At 38.4% G+C, this 20757-nt stretch overlaps 2 protein-coding genes across 4 annotated transcripts in view; one reads left to right on the forward strand and one right to left on the reverse strand.

Moving 5' to 3' along the window:
- Window positions 1–453: 453 nt before the first annotated feature.
- Window positions 454–19148, reverse strand: LOC131187576 (photoreceptor outer segment membrane glycoprotein 2-like). The gene is made up of 4 exons (XM_058161987.1): window positions 19077–19148; window positions 6320–6997; window positions 3998–4244; window positions 454–2037 (listed from the first exon to the last, which is right to left on the reverse strand). Exons 2-4 carry the CDS (start codon window positions 6898–6900, stop codon window positions 1789–1791), a joined length of 1077 nt encoding a protein of 358 aa, XP_058017970.1. The 5' UTR covers window positions 6901–6997; window positions 19077–19148; the 3' UTR covers window positions 454–1788.
- TTBK2 (tau tubulin kinase 2) overlaps window positions 18667–20757 on the forward strand; it is a 65635-nt gene continuing 63544 nt past the window's right edge. The window contains exon 1 of one of the 3 annotated variants that reach the window (XM_058161986.1): window positions 18667–19207. The gene's annotated coding sequence lies outside the window, so the exon portion shown is untranslated. The other 2 variants (XM_058161983.1, XM_058161985.1) reach the window with 2 other exon arrangements.

A 20757-nucleotide genomic window follows, 5' to 3' on the forward strand; every position in this document is an offset into this window, starting at 1 on the left:
TCTGACTGGCCCCACCCCCATCTATTCTCTGCCTCCTGATACTCCTTTTACAGTATCCTTCCCCTGGAATGGGGTGGGAATGGAGATTTGGCAGTATCCTTCCCCAGCCACGCCTACCAGGTCACACCCACCAAGCCAGGCCACACCCACAGAACCGTTAGTAAAAAAATTGAAACCCACCACTGGACATGAAGTATGCCTGTTCTGTAAGAACTTGCAGGATGGAAGAGAAACTTCCTCCTTTCTTCTTCTTTAAAGAAGAGCAAAGAAAAGGCAGAGACCACATCAAGGCCTCAGTTTTCACATTTCTTCTCTGCCTCACAGCTTGCCATGACCCATTAACTATGACTATAAGAATCCCATGTTACAAAAAGCAGGCCAGATTTTAGAAATTTCTCCAGTAAATTCATACTCATTTCTCATGCTCATTCAGGCTTATTTCCCAAGGGCCTGAAAGAACACATACAGCAGAGACATAGTTCGAATGACAGTATTTTCAGTGCAGTTCACACATGGGACTGTGAAATAGTGGAAAAAAGCACTAAGTGAGGCAAATCAACACATGTAAATCAGATGCTGGATTTTGCATGTGCTGAAAGCTAGGTTTTCAATGGCCAAGTGATCCTCTTGGTTCAGGGATTTAACTCTCAATTACTTTTTCCCCCCCCCATTTTTCAATAATATGGCCTTTGAATGTAATGGATAATTTCCAGGCATAGCAGGTTTAAAAAGTAGTCTTCTTATAATTGCTATCCATATATAGAGAAAATAATACTAGAAATCTTAATTAAATTATTTTTGTTATCAAAGCAGATGCTGCTGCATCTTTCATACTTGTCTTGCTAATGTCATCAGTGACTTTTGATTAATAATTGGAACAAGAATTCCAACTTGAATCTGCTTTTGTTGAAACAGATTTGTCTTTCTCATCTCTAAAAAATAAATATCTTGGCCTGATGACCCCTTTAGTGGAAAGCTAAGAATAGGGCTGAACTAAATGCCTTTTTAATTACCACCAGTGGTTTTGTTTTTGTTTTAATATTTTTATCCTGACTTTTATCCCATATATAACTCAAGGCAGTGAACATAACTAACATTTTAAGGATAAATACTTTAATTTTACAAAGTGTACTTAGGTAAATTTCTTACTAACTATAGTTATTTGATTCTGAGTATATTCTTAAACAAAATGCTCAAATGAATCAGCCATATTTACAAATTTCTCACAACTTGTAGGCAACAGATGGCCAAGGAGAAATTGGCAACGAGTCACAGATTTCCTTCTTCCCACCCCTGGATTAGATGCTCAAAGTAGTGCAAGTGATATAAAATAACCAAAAGTAATCCATCTGATATGTTATTCTTTATACTTGATATCCCAGGTATTCTCTGATACTTAAAATTTACATAAGAAGAATCGCCATCTTTATAGATGTTATTTCAGACACTGTGCTCAAATTTTTTTGGTTAGACCTGTTTAATAATGATGGTCTTTCAAGAGTGGCAACCCCCTCAACAATCACCATTCCCCTCACTGTTAAGATTATTCCCAGAGTGCCAAACGCTGCTTTGGGCTTATTCTGTTATTGGTCCAATACCATCTCTTTAAGGATTGAGCGTCAAAATAAGTTGCTAAGGTGGGGAGGAACAAAAGCAAGCAAGCAAGCAAGCTAATATCGTATGGCACAGCCATGGCATAGCACATCACACAAACCGAATACCTCTTTCTGTTTTGATAGGTTGACAGCCATGTTCTTATACATTGTGATGCAGTTGCCAGGTCTTCAATTAAGCTGCAGGGATATATTTGGGGGTAGTATTTTCTGAATTGTGGTTTGCAGTGCAAACATCCATATTAGAATTATCCAAAACACTTGATACTTTGCCAAGATGTTTAATTTTGTTGATGTTCCACATGGCAGTTTCCACAAAACTGTTTTCAAATAACCAGCCATCAGAGTCACAGAGTGGATCCACCTGTAGAAGAAGGTTCCTCATTGATGTTTGAAGATAACGAACTCCAATGAGGACCAGTAGCTGAAAAAAAAGTAATTCAAATGAATGAAAAATTAGAGAGTTGCTATTCCACTAATTATAGTGCACCATAACACAGAATTTAAGAGTTTGGTGATGATGACCACCATATGCTTGAATTTTTAAAAATTTCCCTTCTTTGATTTCGGACAAATTAATTTATTTGATATGAAAAGCTTTAGCTGGCACTTAAAGTGGGGCACCTTTGATTTTTAAAAGTTTGACTTTTAAAAACTGCATGAAGCTAAGATGAAAAAAGCCGTGCTGTTTCAAGAAGGCAAACCTAAAGATTGAAGGGGATTTAGGGGAGGTTTTTCTCCACATGAAAACATGAAGTGTCTTAAGTCCTGCCTGCTAACTAGAAGGTTTCAGGTTAACCCTTTCATTTGGAATCCATTTTTCACCAACCTGAATGGTATTGAAAGGTGTAACATACTATTCTTTCCTCCTGATTCATTCTGCCTAGCACTCTCTTGCTTTTCTTCCTTTACACAGAACCATTTCACTGATGGGTGGTTGTTGTTTAATCTCTGAGAAATGCTGTAATTCTCAACACCTTTGGCTACAGCCTCCCAATGTCACTAAAGAATATTTACTGAATATATGCACTAGAGACCATTTAAAACATTCATGGCGTACCTTTTAAATCTGGTGCTTGCCAGGACTGAGCTTGTAGAGTGTATGAACATAACTTTGAAGAAGAAAGTTTTTACATAAACATTAGCCTTAGCCCTAGAAGGGAGCAGAGAGTGAGAAAGAAACTCAAGATTATCTCACCTTAATTCTCTGCTGTGAGAAAAGGGTGAAAAGGGATTCTATATCAAGCTTTTAAGAGAACCAAGGCTTCACAGTTTAACCCTGAAATACATATACTCTCTTCTACTGAAATCACTCACTTTTGGTAGTATCTGGCCTAAAAAGCTTTATTAATCACAGAGCCTACCATTAAAGAAGAAGGGCTCAGGGGCTAGGACGTTGAGCTTGTAGATCGAAAGGTCGGCAGCTCAGTGGTTCGAATCCCTAGTGTAACGGGGTGAGCTCCTGTTACTTGTCCCAGCTGCCAACCTAGCAGTTTCGAAAGTACGTAAAAATGCAAATAGAAAAAATAGGGACCACCTTTGGTGGGAAGGTAACAGCGTTCTGTGCGCCTTTGGCGTTGAGTCATGCCGGCCACATGACTATGGAGACATCTTCGGACAGCGCTGGCTCTTTGGCTTTGAAACGGAGATGAGCACCGACCCCTAGAGTCGGCAACAACTAGCACATATGTGCAAGGGGAACCTTTACCTTTACTTACCGTTAAAGAAGATAATGGAGTATAGTTGCTCTTGCTGTTAAAATGTAATTTCTTAAAATGCCCATTAATCTGCTTAATTTTTCCTGTATGACATAATTGATGATGGAAACTATAAAAAGACAGAAAGGTCCTAATTCTATTTTATTCTGTTTTCTAATTTTTTTAGATTAGCAGTTGAGAGAAGAGTTCCAAATATCCTTGAGAAGATACTATAAATAGAATATTTTCATCAAAATAATTTTTGCACTTGCTCAGATCAGTAGGTTCCAATGAATAAAAACTTTGTTATTCGGATTTCATAGCACAGAATCAAAAACTGTTTCATACCATTTCTTATGCCTGGAACAGACCTGATATGTAAGCTTTCTTCCCAGATGCCTGTTTGCTTTTCAAAGAATTTAATTTAGAGCTTGACCAGAGTCTCTTTATCATAAACATACATATTTGTATGGAAAACAGGATTCAAACAATATCTTTTGTAGGATGGGGGAGGGGGGAAGAGTTCCTGCTTTTTCTTTTAATTGCAAATTACTCTTTGAGAAGATTGCATGCATTCAGCAATATTTTTAGTAGTATATCTCTTCTTCACCAATCATTCATTCTATACTAAGCTGTTCCATCTTTTGTACCTTTATGAAAGGAACACTTCAGTAAATGCGGTTTTACCTCAAACACCCAAACGACAAACGTGGTGATGCCAATGGACCTCATGATGTCAGTGTAATAATCCAGAAGGGCTTCCCTGCATCCTTTCATCCAGATATTAAGTTCTTCTGTCATAAAATCATAACGATAGTGAGCAGTGTTGTTTGTGAGTTGGTACTGGATACAGGGCCGGGGCGAGTTAGGATTGCAACAACTGAAGGGAACTCCATCCACCAAGAATTTCCCATCAATATTACTTGTTAGGCGGCTGGAATAAGATGGGGGTGGGGAAGAGAGTTGTGTAAGAAAGGCTAATAATTCAAACTAGGATGAAAATTTATTGGTTCATTGCATTTTGTTGGAAAGAAAAGTTCTGGTTGCTGTCTACTGTTCTCTGCATTAATCACTTAGATTTTGTACGAGTTCACTAAGTAATCCAAATCAACCTTCCCTGCAGAAATGCATAAAGGCATGCTCTATTTTGTAGAGATGTCATCTTTTGATGGTGGACTTGAACTCAAGTATATACCAGATGGTTATAATTTTGTCCAAGGTGATGGTTAGCAAAGTGGGAAAGGATTTTCTCCTGATGTGGCAGAGGAACCAAATGCAAGCAACATTCAGGAAGAAAGAAGTAATTGATAAAGAGAGGTAGATCTGAAATCAGGTGGATTGCCCACAAGTCTAACTCCTAGCAGATCACAAGGGATTGCTGTCAGGTGATACCTATGTTCTATTTAGGACAAAGGCTCACTCTTCCCCTATGTTCCTAATCAGAGTCTTAGTATCACAAAACTGCATGTATATAGGAATACAATTGCTGAAAACTGGTTTCCTGCCATTTTCAATCGGGAAACACTCAAAAGCCACAGTAGATTACAACTACAGTGCAATTCCTAAACTAAGTTGAATATACTTTTTAAAAAACAAAATCTTTTTTAAAAATCTTACCAAAAACTTGATCTCTCCCATTGTTACCCCTCAAAACAGTTAATTGTCAACTATTTCCAGAATAAGCTGCTTACAGTTATAGATTTTACTTTGTTATAGGACTTTGAAGGGGGGAAAATACTTTCATGCTAAAATTAATTGCTAAATTGTTAAATGTAGTGATATTTAGAAAAGACAGCTTTTATCATTCCATTTTTATTCTGATTTGGAAAACATTCTAGAAATCATCTAATTTAGTAAAGAGAATTCTGTCCCCAGAATTAGGCTATCCAAATGTATATGGCTGCCAAAAGACATGAAGGTAATCCATAGGGCCCTTGCTAAATTACTGAATTGTCATTTTTAATATGACAGAAAGGCTAAAATATTAAATAAATGGTAAGTAATCATACAAAATATATTTATTGACTTTGAATTAAATTTAGTATTGTTCTGGTCTTGTCCAATACAGGTTCTATCTGTCTTTGGAGTACTGCTATCTAGCTTGCTGTACAAAAATCAAGAGCAGCCCTTGATGTGAAAATGCTCTGCATCCATAATGCAATCCAATATTTTGCTCAATTTTGAATTTCCAATGCGGGATATATCTTCAGATCACTCAATCCTTCAGGTAGAGATATGAAAAGGACTGAAATCTCTTACTGAACAGTTTGCTATATTTTAGAAATATGGCTTCTCAGATGTTCTAATGTTAAAGCTAAATTGGTTTCTTGCCATTTTCACCCACTGGCCTAGTCTTACCCTCTTGAACAAATGAAAAATATGCTCCATATTTGAGATGACATCCTTTAGTTATTTGACAGTACTATACTATATTTTCTCTCCATAAGTTTCCTCAAGCAAAACACATACCTTTCAGGCTCCTCATCATCTAGTTCAACCCCGGGCTGTGACCCACTACTGGGCTGTGGCCTATTTGGAACCAGGCCATGTGAGCGGTGGACTGATGCGCATGCGGAGCTCGACTCACATGAGTGTCAGGCTGGCATGCATGTGCATGCACAGTAACCCACCACTTGCATGAGTGGAGCTGACTGTGTGTTAGCCTATCACTCACACAGCCTGATTCCCCTCCCCAGCCCAGCCATGCCACCAAGCCACAAAGGTTGTGGACCAGTGGTGGGTTGCCCCGGTTCGGACCAGTTCTATAGAACCGGTAGTAAAACTGGTGGGAGGCTCCGCCCACTGAGCCAAATGTCATCAAATCTCTTCTGCACATGCGCAGAAGAGCGGGCGTGCACGCAAGTGGAGCGCGGGGCATGGGCATGATGCAAAACAGTAGTAAAGGTAAGTAGAACCCACTCCTGTTGTGGACCGCTGATCTAGTTGGTCTCCTTTATCATGCTAAGGCCTAGGTTCAAGCTCATTTCATGAGAGGACATTAATACTTACTCTAGAACATCCTCTGAAGTCATATCCAGATAACGAGGTGATACCCACTGAATTTCAAACCAATCCCTAAAACCATTGTTTCCACAGCACTGGAATCTGATCTGCAAAGTGTCTATAGTTCTCTTCAAAAAGCATCTTCCAGGAATGTCTGTATCTTTGTAAAATTTAATAGCATTTCCCAGTCCCAGATATAGAGATTCTTCTAATTCATTTCTCATTGTATAGCACATAATAGCACCCACAAAGATGCAGAAGGTAAAACAGAGAGTGCATACAATATAAGGAAGCATGATCAGCTTCCAGCGATTAAATTTATTGGCATCCGTACAGTCATAACATATTTTACCTCCAAAAAGGTTGATCATGCAAACTATGGCTCCAATAGAAATTAAAGTATTTGGAACAGAGTTAATATCCCATTTCGCTATCACTTCCTTGCGTTTCCTTATTTCGATCTTTAGGAAGAGTCCAAGGCTGAACACAACTGCACCAGATATCACAGAAAACCAGTTGAGGATCCATAGGATTTGAGCCAGTTTGTCTCGTTTGGTTTTGGTGAATTTTACTTTAAGAATGGCCATGGTCACTACAGGATTAAGAGAAGAAGCTTTGCTCAGGAAAATCTTGTAATCAGATTATCAATGTGTGTTCAGAGTATCAAAGTCATATCTCAGAAGCCTACGAAACAGAAAAAAAGGACAGATTATTGCCTTTTCTCCATGTACTTTTATGTAAAATATATGAATCAGGCTGTTCGTTATTTGGAGGTAACACTCAGTTTAATGAAAGCATACTCTCATATTAGTATTTAGTTACTTAATCTGTTCCACTGATTCCAAATAGATTGACCAGTGACTAATTTTAGAAGACTTGGAACCCTGATGTACAATGATGTACATCATCAGTGATGTGCACTATATTTAAAGGGTAATTTAGTGATGTAACTAAATTGAAATTTTCATTTGATGTTTATACCTGGTCAGGTTAGCCCAACCTGACCTAATCTGTTCTACATTTAAGAGGCAATTTAATTAGAACAAAATACATATTGCGTAAAATTATGCTTAAAAGCACAATCCAACTTTACAGCTGTTCTTGATGCCTGGGGAGGTAGGGTTAGTATTGCATAACTTCTGACTTTCTGTTGGCTGCTATGTTAAGAGATGCTGGGAGATGGGGAATGGGTGGAGAAAAAGCTCAGGACAGCAACCCCTACTATTCCGAGACGAATAGAAAGTGATTGCTTTAAAAAAAAGATATCCTGTACATTAAATCAAAGTCAAAGCATTGCATATGATCTATTTCCTTTCCAGGGACTGAATAAGACCTCACTGGTGTCAAACATCCTTCAGATTTTGTACTGGGATCCACAAATGATACCCAAATAAATGATCCAAATTCTGGATTTTAAAAAAATCAGTATACTTCGCATTTTCATGTATTCCTGCCATTTCACTGTGTTTTCATACAAATATGATAGCTGAATATAGAAAAATGAAGTTGCACAAAGCTCAGATAGTAATGAATCACCATACAATTGTGTAGCAATTTGATTTCTTTAAATCCCTGTGATCATAAATATTCAGTGATAGTTATTGCTTTTGTGCATCTGCCAAGAAAATTTTTATGGGCGTGTCCAGTGATTTCCCAGAATCCTCATTAGAAAATCTCTAACAGGATGGTTGATTGAGGCTATCTGACCAAACAGGCAATGTTGCGTCCTGGAGTTCAGTGGATAGAAATAAAGAGGATCTGCCTATTGAGTAATGTCAAAGAGCGATGCTAGTGAAAAGCCTGAACAGCAGCAATAGAAGAACAATGGACCATAGAAAATGAGTGGTAACAGTCTTGACAGATGCAACTGAAAGTAAGTACATGAACACCTATAAAATGCCTCTGGCATAATGTTTCTTGCAGACTTTAAGCCAGCAGTTTGATCTGAAAATGCGCAACCTGGGCTTTCTTGGGGAAAAAAAAGAATTTCTCCAAATGGTTAGACTTCACCTGATAGAGAGTAGATTTCTCTGCAAAAGAAGCAGCTGATTCAAAGAACCTTGTGTAGAGTTGCCAGGTTTTTTTTTTCTTAGCACTTTTTTGTAAGTGCAGGATCGATCTTTTTTCTTTATTGGATCAACTGAGTGTTGATCCATTAGTTGTGACAAAAATGGACTGACTGACGTGGGCTGAGAGAGAGTGACTGGTCTAAATTTATTCAACCGATTTTCATGACTAAGGCAGATGGGCTACAAAAATCCAGAATTGCACTATGTGGCAATAAGGATACTTTCCTGTACTGCTCTGCTGCCATTGAATCATCATAAAGATCTTACTTTCTCCATATGAGAAACCCTGAGCTTCTGAATCCAGGATATTGGAAAACTGTTCATTCAATTTAGCTAGTTCTGGTAACCAATCAAAGTATTCATTCATTAAATGTTAACACATTAAGTGTTCATCATTTAAATGCTTAAGAACTCCTGGACAATCCCTTACCCTCCTCTGTACTCCCAGAGGAAAACAGTGGGGATTATTCTATTGCCAAAAGACTCAGAAAGCCTTAAAAGACAAGTTCAGTGGTGGGAAAATCTCAACTCCATCTCAGGCCCAATCTGAATACTTGCTGTCATACATCCTATGTAAAATTGTGGGCCTTCTCTGAGAAATGCACATGAGAATGCATAGAAATGGACAGCTACTTACCGGTAATTAAGAGACAATGTGACTGAAAGTATAATATGACTTCAAAAAGTGCTTTAAAATTCCATGCAAAGCTGCATGAATCAGTCTATAAACAATGAAGAAAAGCTACATTTTTGTCTTTCTGCATGTAATGCAAATGCATTTTTTCCTTTTTTCAAAAGGCTATTTTTGCAATTTAATTGTGTACCTGATATTTAAAACTGGTTAGAAATTCTGGTAGAAACATCATAAAAATGAGGGAACAAAACTAGGAAAATCCCTGTTACATGACTGTCTACAAAATCAGCAGCAAAATCAACTATTATATATTTTGAAGTGAGGGGGTAAGACAGAACAATTAAAAACAAAACAAAACTGACATGAATGTACTTTCTGTAGATAAATGTATAGTTTGTAATGTAGTAGACTGTAGCTACCAGAATAATAGTGTATTGAGAGTTACTTGTTCTGATTTTTCAGTACATTTCCATTTTATAAAGAAATATATGGCAGTCTACAATGAGAGAGTGAGGATAACTGGGAGGTAAAGCTACTTCTAGACCCATGATAAAAACAATGTCTTACCAGGCAATAGTTATTTTATGATGGCTTGCAGTTGTGGCAAGTTTTTAATACATTTGAAACAAATTGTAGCTGCCCCTGCCCCATAGAACACCCTTCTCTCAGAGATCCAGCAAACCCTCAGCCTCCTTGCCTTCCAATAGGCCTTGAAGGGGCAGTAACCCAGCAAGGTGGTATATATGGATGCATAATATGGAAGATTGTTGTCCCAGGAGCCAGCTATTTTTATAGGGCGTTATAAAGTTTGTATTGATTTTGATTCTGATTAGTGACTTTTGTTGTTTTCACTGTTTTATGTGCTGCCCAGAGTTGTGGTTACATTATAGGTGACTATGTAAGTCTTATAAAATAAATAAGTCACATTAGTAAATGTTTACAGAAATTTATTACTCCCAGTGCTTTTGAGAAAGCTTCTCATCCTTTCCTCTGCTGGATCTAATTGAGTTAATGTTATTAATTCATTTGTAACTACTGCTTTAGAAGTTCTGTGTAGAATTATTGACTAGCTTCTCCAGTTATGCCCTTAGTTCCCCCCACCTTTTAAAAAAAGGAGACCTATTTTTGTGACAAGGAAAAGTGGTAACCATTTGCAGCTTTGGAAAATTATAGAATTGTTTCATATTCCAAAAAGATCAGTCGTTCTTATTGGAATAACATTTCACTAATTTGATAATGTGAAGGTAAAATAGTCCTAAAAACTGCAAATGCACTACCTTACCAATTATTCTACAATATGAGCACAAGCTGCTCATTTCCTTATGAAATTTGAATATGTTTTTAATTAATGTGAAATATGACCTCAAGCCCAAAATATAAGATATAGTGATAACGAGTAAGGTAAATGTAGATGTACGCTATAGCAGAAAAAAGAATGTCAGCACCTGGACTTTTTAAAGAAAATATACCAAGCTGCATCAACTAGGATAATTATACATTTACATAAAATGAAATACTTATGCACTGCAAATTAATTGAGAATTAATTATAACATTATCATTTTTAAGTGAGAAAAGTGCTACTACTAGTTGGGCTCATTCTGAGTTGCCTTCTTGTCAGTTGAAAAATGATTTCAAAATTATTCCTTGATTTCTTTCTCCTTAAAAAAAATCCATTTCTTTAATAAAACATTGGTCATCCATCTCTGATGACTATGAGATGGTCATCCATCTCTATTAACTAAATATGTTGGATATTCCAGGAATTGTTTTTCAATATACCTAGAGAGCACTCTGCTGAAAACAGATATTTTAAGGAATAGTTTTTATCTTAGGGGAAAAAATGAAATGGAATAAATAATTATTTTGAAGAAAATGTGAATGATCATGGCTTGTCCCAGGCGGGCTGTTGGAGTGTACATGAAGGGAATGGCTTCAGTGAAAGCTTATTAAAGTCAGTCCTTTGCTTCAGTGGACCTGGAGTTTTGGTTCTTATTTATTTTACTGCCCATCTCATATGACTCTGAGTGGCTTACAAACAATTAAAAATTATATAATACACCAAAAACAATACAATTCAAAACTAACAATACAAAAACATATTTTTTTAAAAAAAATATTAAAATGCATAAAACTCTTAGCTGAGGTTGTCATAATGAGACTGAAGAGAAGGATAAACTGTTCTATTTTATTTAGGCTACTACAATTTCATATTAAAGTGTGAATATGAAATACACTCTAAAGTATGATAAAATTATTTGGTTTCAAGTTTTCAATCTGAATAGAAAGGGAGAAAGACAACTTTAAGCTAGAGGTAGACCATTGATTTTGCTGCCTCATTTTAGAAGCTGTTTTGTATCCAGGAGGCTCAAAGAAATATTGCAAAGGCATCATACATTTATATTATTTTGGTAACAATTTTAACCTCTCACTTACTGTAGAATGCTATTCCTAGTGATTTTTCTAAACTACCCTAGCAAAATAAGTAAATGTTTATTACTGGTCCAGCATCTTAAAAATGCAGTTTGTAAGGATTATATGCTTATCATTTGGAACTTTGGTTCATAGTTGTGCATATAAATATAAAGTGGGGCACTTGCTAAGGGTGCCATCTTAACTATAATTAAATTTAATGCAATTACCCATCAGAACAACAGTAGTAAGACTGCTTTAGCTTTATCAAAAATAATTTAAAAGCAGCCAGAATAGAAAGAGAGGTTTTTTTCTACTTTTTCCTCTTCTTTTTCTTTTTTTTTCTTTTAGAAAGAACCAGGAACAATTAGTATAAATAAAGCCACTAACCTTGTGGAGTCTTTGCCATATTCTCAGAGGTTGTGCTGCGAAGAAGATGGCACCCTTAGCAAGTGCTGTCTCTCTGAATTTAATCTGAGGAGATTATATCTTTTCCTTGTCAGGATTGATGGAGAAAAGGGTTTCTGCAGATCAGGTTTGCTAGCTGCTGCTACATCTCTAATCGTGCCTAAGATACTTATAGTAGGAGCCTTATGTCTGTGGTTTAAATCCTGCAAAGCAGTCTACACTTTAAGTATAATGTGCCACATCTACTGTACTTTCAGAAATCCTGCCTTTTATCAGCCTTTAAAGAGAAAAATGCATCTTGTACAGATAGTTCTCGATTTACAACTACAATTGAGCCCCAAATACAATTGCTAAGTGAGACTGATGAAGGGCTTTGTCTATTTAAAATGTTAATTTAGGAACGATTCCCAACTGATGTTAATGTTTTTAACAAGCCTTTTCTGTGTTTAACTATAGGTATATTGGGTATACATAATACACCAATTTTAATTCTCTCTTAAAAAATTATACTCTATCCTTCAACAGAACTTTCGGATGCACTTGCAAAAATCTAATACATAAAAATGAAGCTTATTAATACTGTGGTGTTTTTTTTTTAAATCTCATGTTTAAAAAAGTATTTTTGCCTAACTGTCCAAAAAAAATGTTTCCGATTGCTCCACAAATGGGAAGGTGTACAGGCAGAACACCACTGGGAGAACTTTCCCTGAAAAATGTCACTCTAATTTCTGATGACGACCTAAAGGAGAACTTTGAAAGATGAGTACAGATTTAGCGCATCCTCCTCTTAACCTTGATGTATGAGAATATACTATTCCAGGACAAGCATGCACAAAGGAATTAGGTTTCAGTCATTTACTTCATGAAATAAGAGATGTATAGGTAGCAGCATTATTTTTCAATATACCTGCTCTCTCTCTCTCTCTCTCTCTCTCTCTCTCTGCAAATGAATGAAGATAAAGCACTTTTGAAGGCAGGCATGTGTTCAATTACATATACTATACATTTAAGCAAGGGCAACAAATACATGCAAGCTTGCTCACAAACAGGGCAAAGTGAAGAGCAGCAGCAACATCAGGTCATGGTCCTGATAGATCCCAGGGAGTATGGAGTACTTGGAAGATGGTCGAAGATCAGAGTAGCTGTGTTTCAGGACACTAAGCCCATGAATATCTGATCCTATTTGGGATGATATCCAACATTCACAACAGTGTCATTGCTGGATCCACTTAAACAGCAACTTAGATAAATGTATCTTAAAAAAATGAATTAATAAAAACGTGAGCTTTATTCTGGAGAAAATGTGTTTTTTTACCACATTCCTTTTTATTTCAGAGGTGCAGTATTGTCCCATCCCATAACTGCACCCATGTTTGAGGAGATGATGTGACTAACAGAATTTCTACATGGGCAGAATTCAAGTCTCTCTCAGATAGATCCACTGAATGTAGTTGGGAGAAAGTATTTGTCAATGGCTCCGAGTTAACCTACTGGACTTTCAACAAGGGAAATATCAATTGAAGCTGAACAACTGGTTCATATTTATGACCGTTACTGAGTTCCAAGATCATGTGATCACCTTTTGCGACCTTCTCACAAGCAAAGTCAATGCAGGAACCAGATTCACTTAACTGGATTTACTAATTTATCAACTAGTAACGGGGTTACTAATTTATCAACTGCACTGATTCACTTAACTGGCAAGAAAGGTAGTAAAATGGGGCAAAATTCACTTGAATGTTTCACTTAATAACATTTTGGGCTCAATTGTGGTTGTAAGTCGAGGACTACCTGTGTACAGAATCCAAGAGAAATTTCACAGGCAAATTAAGACTGATTTAAATCAATATTTCCACAAATACGAACTTAAAATTTTAAGTTCAACACAAATAAACTTAATAGAATCGCTATGTTTTGCACTATTCTACACTATCTCTATTAGTGTACTGAATTTCATGCTATTGATTGCTCTTTTACCCTTGATTGGGTCTTTCAAAAAAATTCTATAGCAAAAAGCATATATAATTCCACAATTGTCACAATATGCATTTAACAGAACAAAAGAGCTAACATTTTATTGATATGCAATAGTCTTGGAGTCAATATCCTATCAGTTTATACTTGAAAATAAATAGACTATTACTTCAAAACTGTGTTTTTTCAGAGTAATGACAGTCTGTGATTTGACATTCAGTCCTTATTCTTTGTTCTGCTGTCTAGCTTTACTAACAAAGTGATTTTTCTTAACAGTTTTCCAAAGCCAGAACAGAAGATATAGTTTTGATAGTAAGCAAGAAGCAATGACAAAGAATTCCCCCAAGGCTTTCTGTTTTTAAGCAATGCTTTTAGGTAAAATGCATTAGAATTCTGCCAGTGAAAAATAGTCAGAACTCTTATATAGATCCTGTGCTTGTATAGCCTTTCAAATGATATGAAGAAAATACATTGATGCCTATCAGTTGATAGCAATAGCATTTAGACTTATTTACCGCTTCATAGTGCTTTACAGCCCTCTCTAAGCAGTTTACAGAGTCAGCATATTGCCCCCAACAATGCTGAATTCCACTACTACTTATGAATAAATGAATATACACACTTCAGTAAATGAATATACACACTACAGCATCTCCTGGTTTTCACGTATTTCACATTGGCACACATTATAAAGAGCCTCATTTGGTTCCTTGTATTAACATTAAATATGATCACCTAGCATATAATTGCAAAGCTAGATAGCATACTAAAAAGCAGAGACATCACCTTGCCAACAAAAGTGCGTATAATCAAGGCTATGGTTTTCCCGGTTGCAATGTATGGCTGTGAAAGTTGGACCATAAGAAAGGCTGAGTGCCAAAGAATTAAGGCCTTTGAACTCTGGTGCTGGAGAAGACTCCTGTGAGACCCTTGGACTGCAAGGCGAGCAAACAAGTCAGTCCTAGAGGAGATCAACCCTGACTGCTCTTTAGAAGGCCAGATCCTGAAGATGAAACTGAAATATTTTGGCCTCCTAATGAGAAGGAAGGACTCACTGGAGAAGAGCCTAATGCTGGGAAAGATTGAGGGCAAAAGAAGAACGGGACGACAGAGCATGAGGTGGCTGGATGGAATTATTGAAGCAGTAGGCGTGAGCTTAAATGGACCCCAGAGGATGGTAGAAGACAGGAAGGCCTGGAGGAATGTTGTCCATGGGGTCATGATGGGCTGGACACAACTTTGCAACTAACAACAACAAAGCATATAATTTAATCTTTTAAAATTTAACTGTACTTTTGATTTTAATAGATAAATTCTGATATACAGTAAAAATAAAAAAATGTATTCATATTTTTAAATTTGCAACTATTCACAGCGCAGAATATTCAGGGATAAGATGTAATGTTGGATACCAGTTCTTCAAATGGATAAAACTAGGGACATTATGAGGTGCTGTTTTTTGTTTTTGTTTTTTGGCAACCCACCTTCGTTTTAAATTGGCTACCAGATTCCCTACACTTAAATATATTAGCTTAATAGGTGTCATATTTTGTATCATTAGTCACAGAGGGTGCACATATTGAACTATGCAATAATCTGGTTTGCTTGGTTTTTTTACTTACTATAGTAGAAGAATTCTGCTCATGATTTAATTTTTCACCCTTTTACATAATTGAAGCACAAAACCTCTGAGATAATGGCCTTGAATAAATGCATGTACACTCTAGAATTATGTGGGTATTTAGCTATACCATGATGGAACATGTTAAACCATTAATGAAAAAAATCTAAGCGCATTGGCTCATAATACAGGAAATAAACAAATTTGAGCTTCAACTCTTATTTCAGGAAGGCAATTTGCCAATGGGATATTCAGTGGAATGACATCAGTGATTGAAATACAAGAGCTTGTTTAAAAGGTGTAAGAGTACTTTCTCTTTCAGAGGGTGAAGAACAGTATAAAAGAATCCATTTGACTTGATACTGAGCAAAAGAATTTTTAATAGAATCTGATCTATTTTCATAAAGCAGGCAGTTTCATAATGTCTAATCTGCCCATTGTGATTAAATTCTCCTCTCTGCATTTTAAACCTGTAGTGTTCCTTTTCTGAATCAGCTTTGCTTTCAAGAAGAATACAGCTACTCAAGAAAGTGAACATGATTATAGTGTGAAGGGATTGCTTGCATCAACCAATGAATAGCTTGAGCTATCATGTATTCAATTAACATATACAAACCAAAACCGAGTTCAACACTGAAGATGACTTCAGGCCAAAAATAGTAGTATAAAACTGCAGCATGCAAACACACACAGAAGCTACTTTAAGGGTGAGAGGAGGCTCAGTGGGTAGTGAAACCTGTTTCTGCCTTCAAAGAAATGGTTATTAGTTCCAGTGAAAGGGAAGTACAGAATGGAGGTATCTTTAGTTAAGAAAGTGAAAGTAATCAGGACGTAAGGGAAAATGATACTAGATACCTAATTTATTTTTATTTTATATTTTATGTGTCATCAAATTAGCATTATTTTTGAGCAATCATATATATAGATTACCTCCAAGTTCATCTGTCTCCAACAGATTTTCCAACAGTGCCTTTATTGCTGCTCTAACTCTTCTTTTTCCTTCTACCTTTCCCACAATTATGGACTTCTCAAAGAAGCTAGGGAAGTGATGGAGAACCTTTTCAGCACCGAGTGCCCAAACCAGAATGCATCTGCATGCACATGCCTGTGCACCCCCCAGAAACCCGAAAACCAGCTGGCCAGTGTGCATGCATGTGCCAGCCAGCTAGTCTTCAGATTTCTGGCATGCGCAAACACACCAGCCAGCTGGTCTTCACATGTGCTGGAGCACCGGAAACCCAAAGACCAACTGGCCATCTTGCACATGCCTGCTTTTTGGCTGTTTTTGGGGCCATTTTTCAGGCTGTTTTCAAGCCATTTTCTGGCACTCTGGTGCCCACGAAGATCAATTGGCCGGTGCACATGTGTGCACTGGAAACCAGAAGAACAGCTGTGATGGCACGTGTGCCCACAGAGAGGGCTCTGTGTGCCATCTCTGGCACGCGTGCCATAGGTTTGCCATCATGGAGCTAGGTCTTTGCATAATTGTCTAAAATTCAGTAATTTGAGCCTTATCATTTGTATTTTAGGTTAAAATTCTGAACTGATTTTTTTTTCAATGATCCACTGAAGTACTTAGTATCCATAATAATCTCAGGAGACTTTGCCAACACCATGGTCCAAAAATGCAACTTTTGACATGTTGGACTACACTTCTTTTTTGCACAAAGAGAAATGCAAAGCAGGAATTAAGCAACTCACAAGCACTTTTCCTATTGTCTATCACTATCTTGCCATCTTCTTCATCCAGCAGATCAACTGTTTCTTTGACTTTCCTTTCCCCCCCACCCCATCCTCTCTTTTTTGGTAATTTTTTTGCAATCCTTGCATGCCTCAGTTCATTCTGCGATAAGAAATGGAACAAATTCTTATAAAATGTGCAGATGGCACAATATTGGGTGACACAGCTCATATGCCATAGATAACATTCAAAGTTACCTTGCTAAGTTAGAGAAGTAAGGTGAAATGAACAATGATGTGTAACAGAGGCAAAGTTCTTCATGTAGAAAAAAGAAATAAAATGCATTGGTATAAAATGAGGAAACTGGCTTGTAGTAAAGTAGTAGTATTGAAAAAAATCTTAATTAAAACTGAATGTGAATCAATGATGCAATGTGGCAGCAATGAACAAACAATGTTATGCCATATTAATAAAAATGTACTTTCTAAATTAATGGGAGTAAAATCTGGATAACATACTTAAAAGCAGGAACCAGAAAAATTGGAACAGATTCAGAACTGTTTAATGAGGATGATCAGTGGATTAAAACTAAATTATGTGAATAGAATTTAAAAGAGTTAGGCATGTTTAGCTTTGAGAAGAGAAGACTGGGTGGAGTTGAGTGGAGTAGCATAGTTCTTTTCAAATTACAGAAATGACATCTCAGAAAAGAAGGCACAAATCTTTTTGATGTCTTCCCTTGAGAAGGGCATGGAATGATGGATTTCATAAATGTAAAGAAGACAGATTCTGACTATATTTTTAAAAAATCCCTCTTTTCTAATAGTTAATATAGTTCAACATCTGAAACCATTAATCTGATAAATTGTAGGAAGCCCTTAACAATCAGTTCCAGCTGAAATTGGGCAGCTGTCTTTCAAGGATGCCTTAGTTTAGATTCCTGCATGGAGAAAAAGTTTGGCTTCAGCGGTCTAAGTAGTCCCTTTTAAATCTGCAAATTGATAATTTGTGCAATTGAGATTAACTGTATTGGGACATACTTTGTGCATTGTGCACATAGTTTGTTCTCACGAAAAGTAAGTGATGATGCATAGTAAATCTTACCATCCACTATGCATTGCTTAAATTACCACTACAATTTCCTTTAAATCAGATAACCGCCCGCCCATATTTTCCCTAGATTATAAATTTACAGGGGACGGAGGTGCCCAGAGCTGCTCGCGAAAGACTCAGTTTAAAGCAGTTTTCTTTCAGCACCAGAGTGCATTTAAGAAGAAAGTAGTCAACATTTCCTTTACAGGAAGGTAAAATGCTGCTGTCGGTGTGTTTGTCCAGTTTAGGATTGTGTCCCTAGTTGGAAGTCACCGTTACTTCTGATCTGTCGCACCCCACGAGCAGATATCTTAATCCCGCATTCCACCCTTTGGGAATCCCTAGTTTAGCACACTAAACTACAATACCCAGAATTCTTTTCACAAAAAAAAAAAAAACCCTCTCAAAATTCGCCTCATAAGCAAATATGAGGACAGCGGCGTCTCTAAGATACGCCCGCCCGCCAGACTGATTGAAAGAGCTTCCGTCCAATCTGCTACCGGCTTTTGATAAACGCTCCAATAACGTTTCACAGTGTCGACACGGTGGGCGGATTCTCTCGAGGGATCGCTCGGCTGCCTAGCGCTAGGATGGAGGGCAAGGGAAAAGGAGGGGGCTAGTTGCGACGGTAGCGAGAGCAGTCGCGTCCCGCGGGGGACTGCAGGCGACTGAGCCGACAAGGCGGCGGCCGTGAAGCAGTTAACCCTGCAGGGGGAGAGGGAGAGAGAGAGAGAGAGAGAGAGAGAAAGAGAGACAACGGCCGTTCAACGAGTGCCGCTGATTGCCTGCCTCCTCCTCCTCCTCCTGCCCTCCCCTCCCCGTTAGTTACCCCGCCCGTCAGCTCGCGCTCCTTCAGGCTCCTTCTAAGCTTACCCTAGTCCGGTCCGGTCCCGCAGTTACCATAGAGACGGCGACGACGACTGAGGCGCCACCACCGCCTGCTTGCAAGCCATGGGCCGGAGTCTGCTGCTGAGCTGTGCTGGGCTGAGCTGGAGGGGGCCGCGGTAATAACATTCTCCTTCTTCTCCTTCCTCCTCCTCCTCCTCCTCCTCTTCCTTTCTTTCGCCCGGAGGCTCCCCAGAAAAGAAAAAAAAGAGTTTCTCCGAGCCGGTCCCTTTCTCGGGCTGACGAGGCAGGGGTGCCGCTCGCGTTCCAGGTGAGAGCTCTCTCAGGCCCAGCGGAACAGGGTGGGTGGGGGGTCGCCGACAGAGGGGCTTTTGTGGGCAGAGGGAACCTTGTTGACATTCCGCGGCACCGACGGCTCAGGGGGCGAGAGAGAGACACACACACACACAGAGAGAAGGGGGCCGTTTCTGGTGCGCAAAACGGCAGCTGGCCCGTGCTGAGGATGCTGGGGGTGGGAGGGAGGCAGCGTGTGTGTGGGGGGGGGGGGAACTGGCGGCCGACGGCCCTTCTTCGCCTTGGCGTTGTGGCGGGGTTGAAGCGTTGTGGGGTGCGCCTTTGAAGATGGAGGGAGGGGGGGCGGCTCCCGGCAGTCGAAGGTTGTTCGGAGACAAGAGAGAGAGAGAGAGAGAGAGAAGGGCAACCTTTAGGGCAGCGATATCCAATAGCCTTCGAGATGTTGTTTGTTTGTTTTTTGTTTTTTTTTACACGCGGGGACAGAAAGGGGCGGAAATGCTGCAATGAAACAAACAACAACCACAAAGCAAACAACCCTCCGAACCTTGACCCTTGGCGTAGCAGAGGATCTGGCTGGCCCGTCTTTTAAATCTAGTTAGTTTGTCCCGACTCCTGTGTTTTCCCATACAGTGCGCGCGCCGCAACTTGATAAATAGCAAGATGGATCGCCGAAGTTTGTTCGCCTCGAACCAATGAGAGATTGTCGGCGATGCTACAACAGTTAAGCGAGCAGGGTTGTGAAGAAGAAGAAAAACACGTTGGTGGCCTCTATGCGGTGTTTAACGTGAAAGATCCCAGTTCTGTTTTGTTTCGACCTCTCTCTTCATTGATGGGAACTAATGGGGAGGGGAGGGGGGGCAAACGGATGGTAGGCAGCTTGATTTTAAAATCTGGTAATGTCGATGCAGTTGTCTCTATTTTATTCATAGAAATAGTCTGTAGTATTAGAGGCAGATGGAGACTGAGGCTAAACATTGCTGTTGCAACAAGCAGTTGCATGACGATATGAATACAATTATATAGTATATACTTTCTTTTCAAAGTGACAGATATGATCTGCTAAAGACCTTTAAACTACATGTAGTTGGAGCAGGAAAACATCTGTTTCAGAAATTACAGGATTTTCTCTTTCTGTTCTGTAATAACAATACAGTTGTGGTTCTTAATATTAGGTCTTTGTATCCAATCAATTAAAAGGAGTATGTTATTAAATGGTGATATCATCCTCATGATAATGATGACATTTGAATCCAACTCTTGGTATTCTATTGGCCAGGTCTCTTCACAACTTCCAGTCTTGCACTATTTCTTTGAGTTTTTCTATGTTCTATCCGGTGTCAGCTTTGATAGTGTCCAGCCACTGTGTTTTTCCGACAGCCTGGGTTTCCTTTTATAGCTAACTCTTCCAAACATA

The sequence above is a fragment of the Ahaetulla prasina genome, chromosome 1, assembly GCF_028640845.1.
Source record: "Ahaetulla prasina isolate Xishuangbanna chromosome 1, ASM2864084v1, whole genome shotgun sequence".
In the NCBI taxonomy this organism is placed as follows: domain Eukaryota; kingdom Metazoa; phylum Chordata; class Lepidosauria; order Squamata; family Colubridae; genus Ahaetulla; species Ahaetulla prasina.

Bases quoted from the DNA above. Each gene is read 5' to 3' on its own strand.
- LOC131187576 (XM_058161987.1), bottom strand. From the start codon at position 6,900: ATGGCCATTCTTAAAGTAAAATTCACCAAAACCAAACGAGACAAACTG. The intron at 4,245-6,319 runs GTAAGTATTAAT...ATCTTATTCCAG, and splicing joins ACTTCAGAGGATGTTCTAGA to CCGCCTAACAAGTAATATTG. The intron at 2,038-3,997 runs GTAAAACCGCAT...CTTTTTTTTCAG, and splicing joins TTGTCGTTTGGGTGTTTGAG to CTACTGGTCCTCATTGGAGT.